This window comes from Natator depressus, chromosome 20, assembly GCF_965152275.1.
Source record: "Natator depressus isolate rNatDep1 chromosome 20, rNatDep2.hap1, whole genome shotgun sequence".
NCBI classification, from domain to species: Eukaryota; Metazoa; Chordata; order Testudines; family Cheloniidae; genus Natator; species Natator depressus.
Window position 1 is genome coordinate 13,391,482 of NC_134253.1, and position 23,376 is coordinate 13,414,857.

Genomic DNA, 23,376 nt, shown 5'->3' on the forward strand with positions numbered 1-23,376 from the left:
AGCCCACGGAAGGGTAATGGTGGATGCCCTAGAGCGTGAGGTTACGCCTGAGCCCTAGGAACTGGGTACGGGTTGGTGCCCCTAGAGTGTGTGAGTAACGAAGTATTGTGTGCGTAACAGTCCTTCTCACACAGGACTGGAGTCAGGATTGTCACCCCCATTTAACAACAGGGGAAACTGAGGCACGGGCTAGTGAACGTGCTTAGAGCCAGCCCAGGCGGCTGAATGGCACCCGGCCTGAGCTCTGGCCCTCCACAGGGTTAGCTCGGGTCTCAGGCCAAAGAGCGCCATGCCCCTGCACCCTGCCTGTCGGGGCTGGCTGGGGCTGGGGGGACAGACCTGGTGGGGCGGGTTGACCCCTTGGCGCCAGCATGGGCAGCGTGGCCATGTGGCAGCCTGGACGTGGGACACGTGGCCTGGGGGAGTGGGGAGCTGATGGGCCGGAAGCTGGAGGCCGCTGTTCTGTTTCCTCAGAGTCACTTCCACAGGCTGCAGGCTCAGGGCGTGATTCACCCTGTGACAGCCGTCAGGAGCTGGCCGGGATGGGAGCAGCAGGCACCGTGCTGGGGCCCTGAGAGGCAGCCGCTGGAGATCACTGATGCTGTGTCACCCTCCAGGAGAGATTGGCCCTTCTGCACCAGCCAGCCCCATCTGCAGGTGGGGGGGAGGGGCGGGGGGGGTCACAGGGTACAGCTATGGCAGGGCTCGGTTTAGCCTGGGGAACCCTCAAGTTCATCTCCTTACTGAGGCATTGTCTGGGCCAAACATGGCTCCAGAGCCCCCCCCTTCCCCCGGATTACCCCCCCTCCATGAGCTGCCCCTCCGCCCCCAGGGGTGCAGAATCCCCCCTGCCCAGGCCGCTGGCTGCTCTGGCTGGCTGCAGAGGGGATTGTTCCCCCGTGCAGCGCACAGGCCCTGCCCACAGAGCCACGTGCAGCCCTCAGGTGCTGCACTGCCTCCTGCTGGCTGCACAGGGGTCCTGCCCCATCAGGGAGCCATGGGGCTCACCTGGCCAGTGCAGATACAAGAGCCTGACCCAAAGCTTTGCTGGTGAGTCCATGGGGCAGGGAGAAACTTGTCCCTGCTGAGCTCTGTGCAGGCCCTGGGGAGCCGTGCCCTGGCACTGCCCTTCAGGCCAGGCTTCCACAGGTATGTAGGTGCCTAACTGCTGGGGTTCAGTGGGACTTTGGTGCCTAAATCCAGCCCTTAGTTTCCCGTGCCCCAGTTTCCCTCACATGATGAGGGTAGTGGCCCTGCAGTTGGGGGAGGGTTGTGAGGATAAAGGCACTGAAGCCCCTGAGGGGCCCAGGCACTGGAGGTATGGGAGCCACCTTACCCAGAGCTGGCAGGATGGGAGCAGTGCTGGGTTTGGGTGCGCCCTACAGCAGGGCTCAAAGAGCCACCTCTGCCTTCCTCCCCGGAGCCCACAAGCTGACTGTTGTCGCTGTGGGTTTTATCCAGTTCAATGCACCGCCCTGGCATCACCGTGCAGGAAAACAACCCGCCCACTCCCTGGTGCACAGCTGAGCTAGGTGTGCCGAGGGGACCTGCCCTTTGCAGCCGGCGGGGCGTGGCCCAGTGCCAGCTGCAACTTGGGGCAGCTCTGCCTGTCTGTGCTGGGGCACCAGCGCCACTGGGCTCTGGGCTACTGAGGCCTGAAACTGCCGGCGCAGAAAGGCCTGTGTGCCCCTTTCCTACGACAGACACCCCAGGACCCTGCGTTAGCAGGGAGCCCCGGGGTCACGGCGAGAAGGGCAGAGCCACAGCCATGGGGAGAAGGAGCCGCGGCCTGTGGCCATGATAGCAGATTGTGGGGAACGGGGTCACTCTCCACTGGGGCAGGGTCGCCCCTCTGCCCTTCCCCCTGGGAAGCTGTTTGGGTCAGGGGAGGCACAATCTGAATCTGGGCCTGGCACTTTGCTCAGCTTTGAGTGACACCTCGGCCCCAGGGGCACTGGGCTGGGGGGGGCAGCCCCTGGGGGGATCAGCGCCTGTGCCAGTGGGGAGGCACCTCTCTGCTCTCAAGCCACCTCCTGCATTCAGATGCCCTGTGAGTGGGGCTTGTAGGCAGGCTGTGGAGGGGTCAGCCTGGGAGGGATGCTGCGGGGGCTACAGGGGGTCAGCCTGGGCTGAGCTGGGAGGATGCTGGGAGGGTGATGGAGGGTGAGGCTGGGAGGGATGGTTGGGGGGTGATGGAGGGTCGGGCTGGGCTGAGCTGGGAGGATGCTGGGAGGGTGATGGAGGGTCAGGCTGGGCTGAGCTGGGAGGATGCTTGGAGGGTCGTGCTGCGAGGGATGGTGGGGGGCAACAGAGGGTTGGGCTGGGCTGAGCTGGGAGGGATGGTGGGGGGTGACAGAGGGTTGGGCTGGGCTGAGCTGGGAGGATGCTGGGAGGGTGATGGAGGGTCGGGCTGGGAGGGATGGTTGGGGGGTGTTGGAGGGTTGGGCTGGGCTGAGCTGGGAGGATGCTGGGGGGTAATGGAGGGTCGGGCTGGGCTGAGCTGGGAGGGATGGTTGGGGGGTGTTGGAGGGTCGGGCTGGGCTGAGCTGGGAGGGATGGTTGGGGGGTGTTGGAGGGTCGGGCTGGGCTGAGCTGGGAGGATGGTTGTGGGGTGATGGAGGGTCGGGCTGGGCTGAGCTGGGAGGATGGTTGGGGGGTGATGGAGGGTCGGGCTGGGCTGAGCTGGGAGGATGCTGGGAGGGTGATGGAGGGTCGGGCTGGGCTGAGCTGGGAGGATGCTGGGAGGGTGATGGAGGGTCGGGCTGGGAGGGATGGTTGGGGGGTGTTGGAGGGTTGGGCTGGGCTGAGCTGGGAGGATGCTGGGGGGTAATGGAGGGTCGGGCTGGGCTGAGCTGGGAGGATGCTGGGGGGTAATGGAGGGTCAGGCTGGGCTGAGCTGGGAGGGATGGTTGGGGGGTGATGGAGGGTCGGGCTGGGCTGAGCTGGGAGGATGCTGGGAGGGTGATGGAGGGTCGGGCTGGGCTGAGCTGGGAGGATGCTGGGAGGGTGATGGAGGGTCGGGCTGGGCTGAGCTGGGAGGATGCTGGGAGGGTGATGGAGGGTCGGGCTGGGCTGAGCTGGGAGGATGCTGGGAGGGTGATGGAGGGTCGGGCTGGGAGGGATGGTGGGGGGCAACAGAGGGCTGGGCTGGGCTGAGCTGGGAGGGATGCTCGGCTGTAGTGGAGCTACAAAGCTGGGGGTTGTAGTCGAGGAGAGAGGTTGTCTTCACGGTGTTGCTCAAGGATTGTCTTGTAGGCAGTTGGTGCTGTGGGCTTGTGTGGAAGAATGAGGTGGGCAGTAGAGGTGACTGGGTTGGCAGTACCAAGATACCTGCCTCCATGGTGCTGCAACCAGCTTGGCTGGGGAAGCACAGGGCTGAACTTACAGCTGATGTCCCCAGTCCAGGCCAGATAGGTGCATGGTGCAGTGGAACCCAATGGGTGGGAGGAGACTACCTCTCCCCCCATGGCGCCCTCACAGACAGCCAGTGGGCAAGGGGCAGCTGTCTATGCCCGGGGGTCTTAGTGTTTGCAGTGTAGCTGTAGCCAAGTGGGGCCCAGCATACAGAGGGGGGTAGGGGGGAATCTCTTTCATTGGACCAACTTCTGCTGGAGAGAGAGAGCTTCAGAGCCACACCAAGCCCTTCTTCGGGTGTGAAGTTCTCCCAGCTCACAGCAAGGGGCAAGTGCACAGATTGCTCAGCGTAAGGAGTCAGCACATGTTGTAAGTGACCATGTGAGGTGTGGTGGTGCGTTAACACCACTGCAGGGGCAGGAGAACAAGGGGGCTGGTGGGTTACAGGTGGTTGTAATAAGTCGGAGAGCCAGTGTCTGTTCAGCCCATGATTTTCAGTGTCTAGCCGTTAGGAATTGAGCCTTAACCACTAGCCCCCCTTTTTGTCCTATGTTAACAGGCCACTCTACCGCGCCTGGCCCCTTCCACCATTTGCTAACTGTGACGGTGCACTCATATGATGTTATGAAAATATGCGAATGAACGTGAATATGATGTAACTGGAATATGCTTCATGCAAAAGGTCTCTTGTAAGGTATCATTACAAAGCTTATAATCTACCGTGTGTGTTCATCCAATGTGTATAAATGTATCGTTCTTGTATCTGAAACTAGAAATATGAAATATAACTCTGAGGTCCTATTTGTAATTACGCAAAGTGTGGGCCATTAATGGTGGCTTGGAATCTTGATGGCTCCCATTAACCAGGACAATTGGTTGTAAATGGCTCTGTTTACTTGTAAGTCTTCCTGTATACGTGTGCTAGCAAGTGGGTAATGAAGTCTTACAGTGACATGTGATCCCGTCACCTGAACTGGAATCCATCTTTAACCTGGTGCTTTTCCATTTAGAAACCCAGAAAGGGACAGAGGATTCCTGCCTTGTGCAAAAGATGTATAAGGGGGTGGAACAGAACAAAGGGGGCTGCAGTCATGAGAAATCCCCTAGCTACCACCTGAGCTGGAACAAGGGCTGTACCAGGGGAAAGGATTGTGCCCAGACTAGGAAGGTGTCCAGTCTGTGAAAGAAGCTTATTGAGACATCTCTGAGGGTGAGATTTTATCTATATTCAGTTTTCTACTGTATTAGGCTTAGACTTGCGTGTTTCATTTTATTTTGCTTGGGAATTTACTTTGTTCTGCCTGTTATTACTTGGAACCACTTAAATCATACTTTTTTTATGTAATAGAATCACTTTTTACTTATTAACCCAGAGTAAGTATTCATACCTGGGGGGCAAAGAGCTGTGCGTATCTCTCTATCAGTGTTATAGAGGGTGAACAATTTATGAGTTTACCCTGTATAAGCTTTATATAGGGTAAAACAGATTTATTTGGGGTTTGGACCCCATTGGGAGCTGGGTATCTGAGTGCTGGAGACAGGAGCACTTCTTAAGCAGTTTTTAGTTAAGTCTGCAGCTTGTGGGGGATGGGCTCCCACCTCATCTCTAGGGGATCAGTAATAGCTGTAGTGACTAGCAGCTCCAGGGCACTGGAGCAGGGACAGCCCCTTCCCACTCCCCCCAGGAGATAGCAGCCTCCAAGCATCCCCTGGGGCAGGTGTTTATGTGACTGCTCTGCCCCAGAGAAAGCCCCCAGCCCTGCCCTCCTACATGCTGCACCAAAGCCCAGCCACTGGGAGCGGGTCCCCTGGGCTGCCTGCCTAACAATGGCCCAGACCTGCAGGGCTGGGAGAGACCCTGAGCGATGCCAAGGGAATCCCCCTCTCCCTCTCCAGCAGGATGCCCAGCCCCATGGCCTGCAGCCTGGAGAGAACTCCTTAGAGCCACCCCCATCGGGAGCCAGCCCAGGACGTGGGCTGGTCCCGGAGTCACTGCTGCACTGCAGCCCCTCCTCGCTGCTACTGCTACCCCCAACCCACTGCTGCCCCCTTGCACTGCCAGCCCCATTCCCTGTGCTGCCCTGCCAAAGCAGGATGGCGGTGGGGGCAGAACAAGGTAGGGGCTGGGTCAATGCAGGTCCCATTTCATCCATCTCCTCTCTGAGTCAGCCAGTTTTTCCAGCCTCTCCCAGCTGGCCTGGGTGCCATCACTTGCTGGCAGTTTCCGAGGCTCCTGGCCCAGGGAGAGTTAGGTTTCCAGGCATGCCTGGCACCTGGAAATGCAGGTTCTGGTGGTGGGGGGGCACTGGGGAATGGAGCCCCCCTGAGCCTGGCAGACAATCCCTCGGGCACCCATCCCAGCGTGGTGCTGGTGGTGGGGTGCTCAGTGCACTCTGTAGAGCCATGTTGTTATTGATGTGGGAAGCCGTGTTCACCTCCCCAGGCAACAGAGCCAGGAAATAGAACCCAGGAGTCCTGGCTCTCAGCCCCTCCCCCTTCCTGCTGTAATCACTAGACCCCACTTCCACCCCAGAGTTGGGAACACAGTCCTGGAGACCTGATTCGCTGTCCCTCTGCTCTAACCACTTGACCACCTGCCCTCCCACCGGTGAAGAAGGCAAGGGAGACTTGACAAAGGGATTCCCTATACCAGCTCTCCAGTGCCATCTGCTGCCCCAGGAGCCCGGTTTGTTTTACAGAGGCCCTGGCTTAAGCATTTATTTTCAAGATGAAATTTTTTTGATGAAACACAAGAACAAAATCAAAACAAGTGTTTATATTAAAACAGAGTGATTCTGCAAAACAAATGGCATTATAACTTATTGTAGCCTTTTTTGGAGGCAAAATGTTTGAGTCTCTTATCTTTCTCAAGGCAGGACTAAGTATTATCTAGACCATCCCTGACAGGGGTTTGTCCAACCTGCTCTTAAAAATCCCCAGTGATGGAGATTCCACCACCTCCCTAGGCAATTTATTCCAGTGCTTCACCACCGTGATAGGTAGGAAGTTTTTCCTAACGTCCAACCTAAACCTCCCTTGCTGCAATTTAAGCCCATGGCTTCTTGTCCCATCCTCAGAGGTTAAGATGAACTACGCCACCATCCTCCTGGTTTCCAGAAATGCTCAGCCGGCGCGGGGCCCTGCTGCTCGGCAGAAGAGGGTGAGGGCTGGTCTACACGGGCACTTTACAGCGCGGCAACTTGCTCACTCAGGGGTGTGAAAAAACACCCCCCTGAGCACAGCAAGTTTCAGCGCTGCAAAGTGCCCGTGTAGACAAGGCCCCAGGCTGGGAGCTATTCCATGGGGCAAGGACCATGGCCAATAGCCAGGGCTGGTGTTCAAGGGCTGGGGTGGGACAGGCTGCACAGTGCCTGAGGCTGAGGAGCCAGGCCATTTCGTCAGGAGCCAGGGGTGCTTTGCCCTGAGGGAGGTTGCTGCGCAGGGGCACGCAGATCCCAGCTCCCCCTCACGCCCACAGGGTGGGCTGCACTCTGCCGTGGCTGGGGAGGGGTCGCTGGTGTAAGGGGCGGACTCAAACCCTCCCTCCAGAGGTCACTCCTGTCCTGTCTCCCACAATGCCGCAGGGCCATGCCTACCAGGACAGCATCTTGAGGGGCAATTGCCACCTCGCCGCCCTCCCAAGCCAAAGCGAATGGGGAGTCCCCCAGGGACCCAGAAACAAACCAGGCACTCTAAAACTCATCCTGCCATCCCCAAACCTAGTGACTCCAGCCAGCCACCCCGCCTTGGAATCCGACCTTGGCTCAGCTCACTGGGCAACATCCACCCCAGAGCTTAATCTGTTCCCCCCCGGCTCGTCCTATCCGCAGTAACAGGATAAGGCCTCTAGCTTGCCCTTCCCCCATCAGCTGCAGCTTACCTCAGGAACAGGCCTGCCCCAGCGCTCGCTGGTTACAGATAAAATGCCAAATTAACAGTTGGGTCGATGCTTTATTTTTGCAATTAAGAAGTATACCTGCCACCCTCCCCGCACCTGCAGCCTGCAGGGCTTCATGGGGATTATTCACTCCACAGTGGAGTGGGTAGTGGCTAAATGCTTTTATCCTCTCAGGCTGAAACACAAACATGAGGCTGAGAAAAGCAGGTCTGCAAAGAACCCGACTTAAACAAGTCTGGAAGCAAAGCCCAGAAGGAGATTGCACAGGCAAAGCCTCAATTGCAGCCTTCCAGCCACACAGCGCCTCGGAAAGCGTGGAAAGAAAGAAAAGCAACTCTCGGCCCCGTGGGGTGCCCGCCGCATGTGAGAGGAGTGAATGCAAGGGCTGCAAACGCTGCCTGCCCTTCAAAAGTCCCAGCATTGACATTCTGAAATAAGGTTTCCATTAGGCGGTCTGTATTTCACAGCCAACATGAAATAGACAATTCGCTGAAGCTATTGACAGAAATATGCTGCTTCTTAAGGTGCCATAAAGGGGTCAACAGTGTTTGAGATGCTTCTCCAGCCTGGTGGGATGGATGCTCAGCTTCCAGGCTGCTCTAAATGCTCCGCACATAAATAAAGGGGATTTCAAACTCCTGTCTGACAAGCACAGCTGCAGGCCTTGGAGCCGTTTGTGCTTTAAAAAATGTAGTCACAGGCAGCAAAGATAAACAAGGAGTCACACGCGTTATGAGAACCCCAGCTCTGCAGGGACCTGGGAGGGGTTATTTAAAAGTTTATTCCCCCACCTCCCCAAATCAGACATTTTTACCTGGATTAATTCTGGCAGGTGCTTGAAGTGTTTGTTTCCCTTTGCAATACCCAAAACACAATTTTGAGACTATTTTAAACGGACAGCTAAAAAATGTGATCAAAGCAAAGGCAGCAGAGCTGATGCACCGCAGCACCAGGGAACTTAACACTTTCTTAAAGAACCTTCCCAAAGCGGAATTGTCCTAGGGACTATTCAAACGGTGAGCTCTCGCTTCAGCTCAAGTTCTAAGGGCACAGCACCAAACAGCAACAGAACAAACCTATCCCAACGTAAAAGTTCTCTGCTTCTGAAAGCCAAACTCGTGTGACATGCATGGCTGACTTGTAAGCCTGGGTCCTGCAAACATGTATTTAATGTATTCAATGGGACCACACGTGACTACAGAGAAGCACATTTAGATAAGCCTTTATACAACCAGGTTTAAGTCACCTTCTTTGTTAGCTCTGGGCCACAGCTGGCTGCTGGCATAGATTGCCATCGCTCCAATGTAGAGTTCTGACAGTTTCCCCTAGCTGATGATGTCCTTCTGTTTTAAATTGTGTGTCACAGGCTTCAAAACTATGGGGATTTTTTCTTTCATTCATGAAAGATTTTAGAAATAGCTTCCAAAAGAAAAGTGTGAAGAATTACAGACAAGTGTTCAAGGAACAATCTCTGTTTACACTAAACTGGTAACAGGTTCATATTTTCAATAACTGACTTAGGATGGTGAACTCCTTTGATTTTCAATGAGCTTAGACTCAAGTTTCTCATTCACTTTTGAAAATGGGATTTAGGTCTTGGCTATCAAGGGAATCCCATGAAACTGACTGATATGTTTTGCAGACTGCCAAGGCTGAAGATTAGGTTAGTCATTGTGATTGGTATTTTGTTGACATGTAAGGTCAGTGTCTATGTTATTACTTTACCACAAGTTATACAAACTGAGGAAGATACTGACAGATGCAGTAGCTAGTGCACTTCAGACTCAACATTACGTTCATTAGAATTGGTAATTTGGTTCAAGCTAAGGCTGGGGGGGTGGGGTTGGTTTTGTGACAGAATAAATTAGGAGTCTTGCTGTTTTACGAGACAATGGAATTTATGTTGAAATCTTAATTTTGTATTTCCTAATATTGTTTGCATTGGAAACTGAGAAATGAGTGATGGGCATGACTGGAACTCAGGTCAATGCAGCTGTTTGGGAATAGTGATGCCAGTGGTGTAACCCGCCTGCAGGGGCACTCTTATTCCAGTAGAAGAGTGGGTTACTGGGGGTGGTTTAGCTTAAACCCCTTCCTCAATTGATATAAACCAAACCAAGGCCCTTTGGATACTGAACTCAATGTCCACGAGCATCAGACCCATGCAGCTAGAAAGTCTGAATTTTAACCATTCACTTAAACCAAAAAATATTTTCCCACACCAACAAGGCCAAAGGCTCTTAAGTAATTTAAGCACTGGAAATGTTACCTACAGCCTAAAATCTATTTGTGCTGTTCTAGGTTGCCACTACTGGGGGCTCATTTTCCTCTTGCTAGACTGGATCAATTACCTCCTTTAAAATCAGATTTATTCTTCAATGCACCACCTTGTTAAAGGCATACACAGCTCATTCACACCAATCTCACTATAATCTAGAATTCACCAGTCGGTGCTGGAGGTAATGTAATCTACCATTCTGAGACGATGGAATTCTTGAGAGCAGATAGGGCTGCTTATAGGATTAGAGAGATGCTATAAACAGGTTATTTTTCTTTTCATTTTTGTCGGAAGACAAAGGAAAAGGAAATAAAATGGCCTGCTAAAGTGGTGTAAGATGAGAAGGCAGTGTGAGCAATCCAAAAAGCAGGTTTTATTGAAATACGAACAAAATTACAGCCATGGACAGCTTTTAGGAACAGCATTTCCAAAACATGGGGAACAAAACAAAAGCTCAAACTCAGGTTATTTTCACCCCTGAGAAATGAACTAAACTCTTAACGGTGTCTCTTTTCTCTACATGGCTCATTGTTTTAGCTTTATGCAGTGTAACATTACGGCGCTGTGCAACGCGCAAACAAAAACGCACAGTGATGTCCCCAAAAGCACTTAAAGTGCAGCCAAAGCAGCTCCCTCCACAATGCTGATTTGAGCGCGTTGGGCCAGGTTTCCCGGTAGCCTCCATTCTTCTTCAGGGGCGCTCCTGGGTCATCTTGAAAATCTGCTACCAAGTTGTTAGCATTTTCACAAGTGCATCTAACCAGCGCAGGAATGGTGGCCCAGCGGCTATTAGCTAGTACCACTGTTGCTAATGGCCCTATGTACCCATAATCAGACTAGCAAGTTGTAGGTTTTCAGCCCATCCTGAACACTTCCACAAATAAAACTTTAGCTCAACGCACTTTTTTTTTTTTTTCAATAAAGGAAACCAGAGAGTAACTTTTGCCAACGGGCTTCTCAAACTTCCCCTTGTTTCTAACCCTGGAGGAGCATCAAGTTGCTGGGTGGTCAGGTGAAGCTTTCTTGTAAGGAAGACCACCACTGATTTATCCTGCATACAGACATTCTGCCCCAGCTCACTGCTGTCCTGTGCCTTGAGACAGTCACTCCCACCACCGCGAAGCTGCTGCGACATGCTACCACAAGTGCAAGGGCACCAAGGAACTGGGCCCCGTCTCTCTCTGCAGGAGGCACTCTCCAAACACCAGATCTGGCTCCGATTTTGGAAAAGGGCTATATTTCTACACAAGGCAGATGGTGCTGGGCAGTCTCTGACAGCATAGCCCTGGTTTCCAGCTCAGGTACAAGTGCCTTTGGTGGGTCCTAACTAATCCTAACTAACCCAGGATAACTAACATGGAGAGAGGGTTGAAAAGAATCAATAGGATTGATTCCTCACAATCCAAACCCACAAATGAAAAATGTGCGGGTGTTAGAGCAGCAGAGAGCTTGTAACCTCAAGAGACAAGAGCAGCTGAGTGCAGAGTTCAGGAGCGCTTTGCCTAACTCTGCCAGAGCAGAGGGGACATCAGAGTAGGTTTCCTTTTCTCTAAGATGTCCCCTTGCAGTTGCAGTACCTTATCTGCAATCTACAAGATAAAAGGTTATAAACAGCCTGCTTCTATTGCAGTTAGGCTCCCCCAAACTGCCAGACCCCTTTTGGGTATGCTTTGAAAGGGGGAGGGGTGTGTGTGTGTGTGTGTATGTTGGTTATTTATTGCATGGATCTTTTAGATCAAAACTCAACCCAGCTTCTGATAACAAGTTAGCTGTAAGGTCACATGTACATTTTGTTAACGCCCTACTAAGGTGGGGCAGGCAGGGTAAGGTCAGAGCTTGTCAGTATGAGTGCTGCAGGTGACAGGCTGGGACAAGACACAGCATTGACTGACAACAGGGGATTATTTCCATGATCACACAGTGGGGGGAAGGGGTACTCTGCCCTAAACCCAGCTGAGAATTTTCTTGCCCTTTAATACTGGAGAGTGGGAGTTTGAGAAACATGCAGCTTTGGCCTAACTGCTCCACTGAAGCCAGCGCCTTCCACTAGCGTCACCAGGAGCAGTCAGGGTCTCTACACACGGAAGTCTCCCAGAATAGCGACATCTGTCTCAGGCCCCATGCAGACATACTGTTCTAGAATACGAGTGCCTTTTTCTCATTTAGCTTAATCCACTTTGGAGGTGGATTAAGTTTTAAACTAAATTAGAAAACGATACTCTTATTCAGCAGTAAATGTCCACACAGGGAGTTAATCCGGAACAGCTATTTCAATAACTTTCCCACTGTAGACAAGCTTGAAGGCCAACACCAAGCCCTTTGGGAAATCCCAGCGGTAGCTCCACGCAATGCTGTTTCAGTTCCTGCCCTGGTGCTGATGGGCACGCTCAGTGTCTGAGGTCTGTGCACCTTCCTGCCTCCACAAATCTTTGAGGCAACGCATCAGAATAGCTAGCCTAAAAGAAGTCCCATGACATCTGTCCTCTGGAGGAGAACATGCTGACCTAACAGGACACGCAGAATGTATTCTATGGAGGCGCTACAGACTGCGCCAATCTGGAGTGCGGAGGTTAGTGACATGCTGCCACTATGTACAATTGTTAGGGAGAGTTATTCTGCATACACTGGGATCTTCACAGACTAGTTTTAATGGCCAAACTAAAGATGTATAGTTTGCTTTGCTGCTAAGAAGTTGACTACTTAACTCTGCCCTCAAGAGAAATATGTTCAAGTTGCAAAGACTTAAAAAAACTACGCAACAAGTTTTATCACAGAGCTGCTGCTAATGGAGGGGAAGGTGCTACTTACCCGTTATCACAACTTTTTAGACATTGCTCTCATCAGGTTTGCAAGTGGGACCTACTAAACCACAATGCCAGGAGTGGAACTCTGAAATCCCTCCCAAGAGAGTATCTCGTGGATACAACAATGGGTGTATGAAGAGCTCACTAACCAGAGCACATATTTATTTCTTGTCAGAAAGGCAGGGTGGCAAAAGCAGATTTTGCTACACTTGCCTTCTGACCAAACACACTTCACTCCCTCAAAGGGCCAGCCCTATAGTTGTTTCCACGGTGACAAGCGGATGTCAGGCGCAGGATTATTCTTCCTGTACAGGATCAAGCAGTGATGCTCGGCTAAGAGCAAGGAGGGGCCTTTGCTCTTTACTCAGAATATCAAATCTTCTCTTTTGTGCGGTGGAGGGGAACAGGACAAGACAGGTTTGACGAGAATGTGATGGCCAGATCCTATGTCTGGCTGACATGCAGATGCTGGAGCCAGCTGGGGATAGAAATATCTTCTAGTGTAATTAATGCAGGGTAAGGACTACCACAGTTCTCCCGAGACTGCTCTTTGGGCCAAGAATGGCTGGAGCGTATGTTGCTTTAGGGAGGCCCACTCCAGCACTTCTCTGCCCAGGAGAAGGGAGCAGGTAGCATGAAACTCGTTATGATGTCAGGGAAATTCCTGGCTGCCCTCTGTTCCCTTTGCTCTGCTGGACAGACACAGATGGGACAGAGCTACAGACCAGGATCTGGCTGGATATTCTCACGCTTTAATGTTGTCCAGATCACGTGACACCAGGTGTTAGACTGGGTGGATGTTCCAGGATGCGTAATGTTCCTGCCACCCCAGCCCTGTTCTTACAACAATTAACATTCCCTCACCTTCTCCATGAAGCACAAGGACACCCACACATGCCCCTGCTCAGAACTAAATGGCACTCCCTGTGACGGAGTACAAAAATCATTTGCAAGTCCCCACAGCCCAAGAGAGTCTGAGCGAGACTAGAGAGGGGCACCAGGCCAGAGGTGCTCAAGCAGCGGCATGCACTGGGCATCACATATGTGAAGTGTGGTGTTAGGGCTGCCACGGTGGGAGGGCACAGTGCAACTGTTTTATTGATAAGGCAGCCACTTTTCAGCAGAATCCCCCATCCCAGCTCTCTTACAGATGAACTTTTAGGCCTAATCTAAACAGCAATGAGAATATTTTGTTTTAAGACTTTTTGCTTTGACTCCCCCATACACCATCTACAGTCTGAATGGCAGCTCCTTTTTCACATCTAGGTGGGTGCGCATAACAGGCAGGCCTTAGAGCTACAGCTGATCTGATCTTGGGACACACAAACACATTCAAGGTCTCTGGAGGGAAACAGAGGGAACCAAACATTCAGGTGCCTAACTCCCCATCGGGGAGAGATGTACCACCGAGAGCTTACCCCCAGTGTGGGCTCACATGGACCAATGGTCTGACCTGGCACAGCAATCCCTATGAGAGGGACGTACCATCAGCACCATGCAGTGGTAAACAGCTGCAACGCATTTAAATCCAAAGACGTGCAGGGCTTGAGCAATGATTTACACAAACACCCTACAGGAGGTAACTTGTAGAGCATGCTGATCCAGACAGTTTGAACTCTGCTAGCTCCTTGGCATCAGCGTGTGTGGAGTTAGTTTTTGAGGGTTTGATCTCTGATATCAAGGGTTAACAGCATTCTGTCTAATTACCTTGGTCGGGATAATTTCGGGACAGCAGCCGATATATGAAGAACAGTTCTGCAGGAAGGTTAGGGCTGCGAGTGCTTAGCCAACACAGAGGGAATTTATAAGTCTGAGTCTCCTAACCAGCACCTCACATTTCTAAAGGAAACAGATGATGAGCACTCAATAGCAGCCTCTTCTCTGGTCTTCAGTTACCGGCTCCTGCAATTAGATTAAAAAGCAAGACATTTTAGATAGTCAACAATAGCAGCTCTAACATCATCCCCCAGTTGTAAGCAACAGACAAGCTGCTTTGGACTCAGTCTAGGTCCACAAGCTACCCCCTCACCAAAGTCAATCACTGTGTTGAAACGCAGACACTTGGACTGTTCTTGCACACTCGTGCTCACAGCCAGGCAGTTTGCGGTCTCCCCAAAGCAGCGACGCAGCACTCCTCACGCTACCACCACCAGAGCACAAGCAACACCTGTACTAGCACAGGGAGCTAGCGTTTTGCTCCTTGGTCAGCACACCAGGGAGTAGGGGAATGGGACTGGAGGCCTGGATAAGGGCTTAGGGGCCCTTTCATATACACAGAGAAGGGGGGAGTTTATTAGACAAACTGTTCTCTGTTTACAAGCAACATGCAGGAAAAGCTCCTTAACTGGGAGAAGCAGATGTCTCACTGCTCTATATAGAGTCCCAGTGTATGGTGACGATGCTCTTATTCCTGCCTCTTTGGCTGTGCTCATGCAAGATCAGGACTAGTGCCCAACCTGAGCCCAGAGCTCAGCATTAGTTCCTTCCCAAAAATAGACCCAGCCTGTCTGGCTGGAGCTCCAACACCTTCAGTGGAATGAAAACCAAGCAACCGTCCTTACTGCTGTGTCTTTGGGAGCTGACCCAGCAGAACAAGGCTGATCCCGTGCATCAGCCCATAGTGCAATGATTCATTAAGAAAGATCAAATATGAAGCACAGGTACGTTCTGTAGGTCTCCAGGAAGCCCTGCTAGACTGGATCCTCACCACACCTTGGCTAGAAAGCTGACTAAAGCTTTATATGACCAGCTGCTCTATTTGGGCATGTTAAGGGTCGTTACCACAGACTTGGAGTAAGTCCTTTAGCTCACTCTCAACCAATCCAAATGTACACAGACACATCTGAACTCATCTCCAGTGTGTGTTTATCAATGCTGTGACCTTCAGGCACTGAGCTAAGCCATTCCCGCTTTCACCCAAGTATCCTCCTTAGAAAACCTCATCTCACAAGATTAATGTACTAGAAAATCTAATCAGATACAGGTGCACACAATCCCAAGGTGGCCTGCCCATACAGCGACAAGACTGATTGCAGGTTTTGTCTGTGAAATGTTCCAGTACCTGTCCAATGATACGTGTGGACTCTCCACCTGAAATCAGGACACCTACTGTCCAGCATCTGGAAATGGTCGACTATTCCATACCACAGCCAGCCAGCCCATAGTGATGACCGTAGCAAAAGCTGATGAGCAGTCATTTTTCAAGTACCAATTTCCCATCCATGCACCTCAGCATAAAAAAAAAGCAGAGGGCTGCCGACAACGCACCCTGTACTCCCTAGACACATGCACCCCGCAGATTTTATTGTGAAATTGGTACAATATCCTGGGCTGCCTGGCTTTTTAATCATGGGAGGTGATTAAGCATCTGGTTGTACCTAACCGGTCTGCTTAAAAAGGAGTCCAAAAGAGGTGTTTTCAAGGCAAAATGCAAGCTTCACTGCTGCTCTAAGTACTGGAACATTTTTAAAGTTTAGTTCTGGCTTGAAAAGCGAGGATATTAGACAGTTCCCTTTACTCTGACCTGCCACTTATGTGCATTTGTTTGTTATCTTTCTGCTTACTTTACTGACCAAACTACTTCTGCTAGCACTGCAAAGCCAGCAAAGCTGAGAGGGAGAGCTGGCTTGCGTATAGCCAGATTAGTCAAACTGAGTTCCAGCTGCAGAATCTCTAACTCTTGGCAATGCACAAGCCAGCGTGACTTTCAGATTCTTACTTGGATTCTAAGCTCTTTGGGGAAGGGACTGTCTTTTTGTTCTCTGTTTGTACAGCCCTTAGCACCATGAGATCCTGGTTGTAACAACGATATAAATAATATCATCATGAATTTTCTGGCCTAACACCTGAGGAAAACTTGGGAATTAATCATCTCTCTCTTGTTCCCCCGCCCATGTGTTTTATGTAAGGCTGCTTTTGACAGGACAACTGCACTTAAAGGGTAAAAAAAAATACCCTGCTTGGTGCAAAGAAGGAGTTGATTAGCATAGTGTATTACAATTTTCAGATTTTTCTTAAATCAGATTGCAACCAGACTATTAGACGTTATGCTTTTGAAACGTACTCATCGCTCAGCACCTCAGAGTTACAGTTACATGAATCCTGACCTACTAGCTCAAAATACAGTGATAAAAATAAACTACAGAAATAAGCTTCACACCAAGCCCCCATTTATGTGGAGTGTGTTTTGTACTGCAAATAACTGTGTCCATGATGCTGCATTCTCAGTTCATTCACGCTTTCGCCTGGCAATTTACAGCAGGCGTCAAGTAACGTGTGTATTTCAATGGGGATCTCCTGCAAAAGTGGAGGCCTTTTTTTTTAAACTGGCAAATTCCTACCCAAAGTGTAAACCGTAATAATGCTATTTTGTGCTTCTCCATCACCTTTCATCTGAGGATGCGTTATAGGTTGCATGTTTATCTTCTCAGCTAACTAGTAATACTTAACTTGCAGGGTAAGTATTACCATCCCTCCATTCTGTAGATGGGGAAACTGAGGCACGGGGAGCTTAAGTAACTTGCCCAAGATCAAGGAGACAGTCTCTGTAGCAAGAGGGGCTCACACTGGGAACAGATGCTCAGATCACAGAAACTCTGTCATATACTCAGAAGTAAAAGACCATAATCCTCCCTAATGTTTAAACTAATGGCTACTTCAAAGGAATTCTCTTGCAAAATCTTGCTTTCTTTCAAGCCACAGGCATTCCCGGAACAGGACAGCTTTATGGCCAGTCCGTCAAGGCTACAGTTTGACAAGGGGACCAAGAAAAACGCTCAATGGGTCACACCTCCTTCCAGTTAATGCTTGTTGCTGTTTAAGGGGTAAAAGATTTTCAATTAAGTATAGTGTAAGTACATGAAACTCCCTCCCTAAGATCCAAATGGCATGGAATACCACCAGGCTGTTTAATAGTAGTTACCCTGAACTCAATGCTTTGGGAATTGGGCTCTTGGGACATTGGGCAACTGAATCAGTTTTTAAAGAACAAAACCTTGTGAAGAGTCATATGTGGCAAGAGCTCATAAGAGCTGCAATACTGGGTCAGATCATATTCCATCTTGCTCAGTATCCTGTCTCCAACAGTGGCCCCTACCAGAGCTTCAAGGGGAGTAAACACAACAGAGCAATTATGGAGTGATCCACCCCTCTCTTCCACTCCCAGGTTCTAGCAGTTACAGATTTAGAGTCACCTAAAGCATGGGGTAACATCCCTTATCATCTTGGCTAATAGCTATTGATGGAGCTATCCTCCATGAACTTATCCAATTCTTGCTTAAGCCCAGTTACACTTTTGGTCACCACAAGATCCCATGTCAATGAGTTCCACAGGTTAGTTGTGCACAGTGTGAAAAAGCACTTCCTTTTGTTTGTATTAAACCTACTGCCTATTCATTTGATCAGGTGACCCCCTGGTTTTTGTATTGTGTGAAATGGTAAATAATGCTTCTCTATTCACTTTTTCTACAACAATCATGATTTTATAGGCCTCTATCACATCCCGCTTAGTCATCTCTTTAGTCTCTCCTTGTATGGAAGCCATTCCAGACCCTGGGTAATTTTTGCTTCTCTTTTCTGAGCCGTTTCCAGTCCCCACAGCCTGACATCTGCGGTTCGGAGATCCTCGTCCCCTCCACTAGCAGGACATGTGGCGGACAGGAAAGCACGGCAGCCATGCAGCAAAGGGCTGAGACAGGGCATTCAGAGTAAGGCATGGAGCTGAAGCTCAGGATCTGACTTTGGGAGGGATAACAGCCATTTCAGCTCACCAGGGATGGACTCAGATGACTGAGAAAAATGCCAAGTCTTGAGCCCACACTCCCCAACAACTACAATAGACTCATCCATAGACACCATTGGGAACAGACCCAGGCTTGTATATAGGGGAAATTACCAACATTTACTCCAGGGGGAATTTTGTGCCACAACACAGTGCAGAATTTGCACATAATTTCATTTCCCCCCCTCCTCCCAGAGCAGAATTAGTGCTGCAAAGCTGCTGGCTGTCAGTAGCAGATGCGGGACCTAGCAGAGCCTGGCTCTCCAGCTTGCAAATACATGACACTGCCAGGGCGAGGGGGAGCTGGACTTTTCCATGCAGGTGCAGTTCCCAGCATGTCCTGAAGGAAGAAAGTGGCATGCAGGAAACTCTGTACAAGCCTGGGACCCAGCATCAGGCTGTTTCTCCCTCTGGATCCCTGGGTTCTGGGTAGTAGGGGGTGCAGGTGTCTGGGGGACTAAGGGGGTGCCCCACAGCTGGACTCTGGGAGGGTAGGAGGTGTGGATGTCTAAGACTGGAGGGACAGAGATTTCTCCCAAGATGGGCCCAGCTGATGTGTGTGACACACTCAGACAGGTGCCCAACAAAAGCATAACAGAGAAACAGGAACTGGGTTGTTGTAGGAGTTTCTTTGACTCTCTACTCCTGGGGGAATCTTTTTTGCTGTCTGTATTGTTACAGACATACTGGCTGACAGGTAGTTTGAAATAAGATACCAAAATAACTGAAACTGATGTGATTATATTATTATTTTGACAAATAAAATATACAGAATTTTAAAATACTGTGTGCAGAATGTTTAATTTTTTAGTGCAGAATTCCCTAAGGAATACACATTACTACACCACTATGTGGGTGCCTTCCTACGTGAACCCTTATTCCAAACAATGGCCTTTTTAGTTTAGATTACATCCCCTTGGAAGTAATACTGGTAGGTTTTCCTGCATAGACACACCCTAGCTCTGAGATTTCAATCAAGTTTTGCAAAACCAAACCAAATGCTACAGCTGCTACAAACATGTACAGCTTCCATTCTTGCCAGCAAGTTAAAGAAGTATGGGCTGGATGAATGCACTATAAGGTGGGTAGAAAGTTGGCTAGATTGTCGGGCTCAACGGGTAGTGATCAATGGCTCCATGTCTAGTTGGCAGCTGGTGTCAAGTGGAGTGCCCCAGGGGTTGGTCCTGGGGCCGGTTTTGTTCAATATCTTCATAAATGATCTGGAGGATGGTGTGGATTGCACTCTCAGCAAATTTGTGGATGATACTAAACTAGGAGGAGACATGCTGGAGGGCAGGGATAGGATACAGAGGGACCTAGACAAATTGGAGGATTGGGCCAAAAGAAATCTGATGAGGTTCAATAAGCATAAGTGCAGGGTCCTGCACTTAGGACGGAAGAACCCAATGCACTGCTACAGACTAGGGACCGAATGGCTAGGCAGCAGTTCTGCGGAAAAGGACCTAGGGGTGACAGTGGACGAGAAGCTGGATATGAGTCAGCAGTGTGCCCTTGTTGCCAAGAAGGCCAATGGCATTTTGGGATGTATAAGTAGGGGCATAGCGAGCAGATCGAGGGACATGATCGTCCCCCTCTATTCGACATTGGTGAGGCCTCATCTGGAGTACTGTGTCCAGTTTTGGGCCCCACACTACAAGAAGGATGTGGATAAATTGGAAAGAGTCCAGCGGAGGGCAACACAAATGATTAGGGGACTGGAACACATGACTTATGAGGAGAGGCTGAGGGAACTGGGATTGTTTAGTCTGCAGAAGTGAAGAATGAGGGGGGATTTGATAGCTGCTTTCAACTACCTGAGAGGTGGTTCCAGAGAGGATGGTTCTAGACTATTCTCAGTGGTAGAAGAGGACAGGACAAGGAGTAATGGTCTCAAGTTGCAGTGGGGGAGGTTTAGGTTGGATATTAGGAAAAAATTTTTCACTAGGAGGGTGGTGAAACACTGGAATGCGTTACCTAGGGAGGTGGTAGAATCTCCTTCCTTAGAAGTTTTTAAGGTCAGGCTTGACAAAGCCTTGGCTGGGATGATTTAATTGGGGATTGGTCCTGCTTTGAGCAGGGGGTTGGACTAGATGACCTCCTGAGGTCCCTTCCAACCCTGATATTCTATGATTCTATGATTCCACTGACTTCAGTAGCAGCTATCCCCGAAGAGCTACAACTGTGTTGAGCTCCACTGTGCCAAACTCAGACTGTTTGTAAGCCTCGACTTTTGTTCAACCAATAGCGGTGACAGGTTTCAGAGTAACAGCCGTGGTAGTCTGTATTCGCAAAAAGAAAAGGAGTACTTATGGCACCTTAGAGACTAACCAATTTATTTGAGCATAAGCTTTCGTGAGCTACAGCTCACTTCATCGGATGCATATTGTGGAAAGTGTAGAAGATCTTTTTATACACACAAAGCATGAAAAAATACCTCCCCCCACCCCACTCTCCTGCTGGTAATAGCTTGATCAACTTGATTATCATACACATTGTAAGGAGAGTGATCACTTTAGATAAGCTATTACCAGCAGGAGAGTGGGGTGGGGGAAGGTATTTTTTCATGCTTTGTGTGTATAAAAAGATCTTCTACACTTTCCACAGTATGCATCCGATGAAGTGAGCTGTAGCTCACGAAAGCTTATGCTCAAATAAATTGGTTAGTCTCTAAGGTGCCACAAGTACTCCTTTCGAATAGCGGTGAATAATTTAAATGTCAGATGCTACAGTAATGGGGGCAATACATGGAGCCTGACAACCTTTGACACAATGCCACCTACAGCAAAATAAAACCTGGTTACAGAAGACACTCCATCCACTACAGAAATGCAGCTGCTTCTAGGGAGGATTGTGTTACAGAGCTCTCCATCTCCACTTGCTGATGGTGGTAATAAAAGCATTTCAGTTTATGGAGGAGAATGCTGACACACGGAATAAAAATACAGAGAAAAGTTATCCCGTTCCACTTTGAGCTAACATGTAGGTCCCAGCTTACAGCATGAGGAGACCACCAGCCATTGTACTTACTGCTTTTCCAGGATAGGCTATATGGCAAGGACTTGGGTGCTCTCATGCCTGACGTTAGGTTATTCTTTTGTTCCATTATTACGCTGGACCCAGGGCTGAAAGAGATCAAATACGAATTATCCTACACATGTGTACTTCTTTTAGCCAAGTACCTTTTACTATAAATATTCAAGTATCTTTCTAAAACTGAAGACAACAGAGTATGTTAATTTAAACAAACCTTCATGCAATCAGAAGAGTTACTTCTCCTCACAAAGGCTAGAGAAAAGTGTACAACATGTTGATGCCATCTACTTTGACTAAAATCCCCAGAATCAGTCATCCAGACAAGAAAGAAATAAGCCAAAGACAGCAAGAAAAAACAGAGTTAAAGCTTGATTATCAGTATTGCACTGCCCTCAACTGAAAATGGCATCTCAGCACACATGCCCTAGTCATCTCTATACATGCAGACTTCATGCAGACGTCTAACAGTGAATGCCAGTGAAAATGAGATAGGCTCAGAGGCTAAAATAGGGAAAGAACAAGTTAAAAATTACGTAGACAAGTTAGATGTCTTCAAGTCAGCAGGGCCTGATGAAATACATCCTAAAATATTCAAGGTGCTGACTGAGGAGATATCTGAGCCATAAGCAATTACCTTTGAAAAGTCATGGAAGACAGGAGATTCCAGAGGCCTGGAAAAGGGGCAAATATAGCGCCAAATCTCTAAAAAGGGGAATAAGGACAACTTGGGGAATTACAGACCAGTCAGCTTAACATCAGTACCCGAGAAGATAATGGAGCAAATAATTAAGCAATCAAATTGCAGAATCCTAGAAAATAATAAGGCAATAAGGAACAGTCAGCATGGATTTGTCAAGAACAAATCATGGCAAAACCAACCTAATAGCTTTCTTTGACAGTGTAACAAGCCTTGTGGATGGGGGAGGGTAATGGTAGATGTGGTGTATCTTAAGTTTAATAAGGCTTTTGATATGGTCTCGCATGACCTCCTCATAAACAAACTAGGGAAATACAACCTAGAGGGAGCTCCTACAAGGTGGGTGAATAACTGGTTGGAAAATCGTTCCCAGAGAGTAGGTGGCTCACAGTCAAGCTGGAAGGGCATACTGAGTGGGGTCCCACAGGGATCAGTTCTGGGTCCGCTTCTGTTCAGTATCTTCATCAGCAATTTAGATAATGGCATAGAGAGCACATTTATAAAGTTTGCAGACAATACCAAGCTGCAAGGGGTTACAAGTACTTTGGGGGATAGGATTAAAATTCAAAATGATTGGGACAAACTGGAGAAATGGTCTGAAGTAAATAGGATGTGCAACACTCCATATTCATCATAGTATTATTATTAGGATGATTATGGCATAATTATGATGTTTTGTACAAGATCGGTCATGTAAGGTGTCATTGGAAAAGTTATGATTTGCTGAATATGATTATCCTATTTGTATGCATGTATCATTTTTGTATCTGAAGTTATGAATATTGACTAGGTATCTGTATTTCAAAGGGGCTTACTCTGGAAAACACCCACAGCCAGCCTTTCAGGTACAACAATGAAGAAGCCAAACAGTGCTAATGGCTCATCAACAAAGACAATGGGCTGTGGAATAGCTTAGCCTTCCTGTGGAAGGCCAGTCTGTAAGTTATGGCTGCTATGACTCTGCAAGGGCATGTGACCAGACCATGCTTCTGGACTCCATTTGGGGTACCTGAATTTTTCCACAAACTGGTCTGGGAACCAAGTTTGAAACAGAGCTCCTGCCATATGAAAAAGCTATATAAGGCAAGGAGTGACATCGTTGGTTGTTTTTCACTTCCCCACAACTCAACAGAGAGAAGCTCTAAAAGAAAAAGTCTTGGAACAGGGTAGGAGATCCCAAGCTGCAAAACAAATGCAGCTTGTCCCTTAAGAATCTGCAAGCCTGACTGTATCATCAACCAGGGTGAGAATTTGTTAATTCATATCCAATCTTTCTAGTATTTTCGGCTTATAGTTTGCAGTTCTGTTTATTTACTAGGTAATCTGCTTTGGTCTGTTTTCTATCACTTAAAATCTCTCTTTTGTAGTTAAACTTTTTTGCTTTATCTAAACTGGTATGCCTGTGACCAAAGCGTCTGGGGAAAAATCTCAGCCTGGTTAACACAAGTATGCATTGTCCTCTCCACATTGAAGGAATGGCGAACTGGGTAATAAATTCATACTGATTGGGGTTTTGATCAGGGCGGGATGGTA

At 49.2% G+C, this 23,376-nt stretch overlaps 1 protein-coding gene across 1 annotated transcript in view; it reads right to left on the bottom strand.

Annotated features, from left to right (window-relative positions):
- Window positions 1-13,859: 13,859 nt before the first annotated feature.
- LOC141975284 (gametocyte-specific factor 1-like) overlaps window positions 13,860-23,376 on the bottom strand; it is a 67,568-nt gene continuing 58,051 nt past the window's right edge. Inside the window, exons 6-7 of the mRNA XM_074935580.1 lie at window positions 21,141-21,235; window positions 13,860-14,236 (exon numbers count right to left, since the gene is read on the bottom strand). Coding sequence (XP_074791681.1) covers window positions 14,223-14,236; window positions 21,141-21,235 — 109 coding nt within the window. The 3' untranslated portion in view covers window positions 13,860-14,222. The remainder of the gene's footprint in view (window positions 14,237-21,140; window positions 21,236-23,376) is intronic.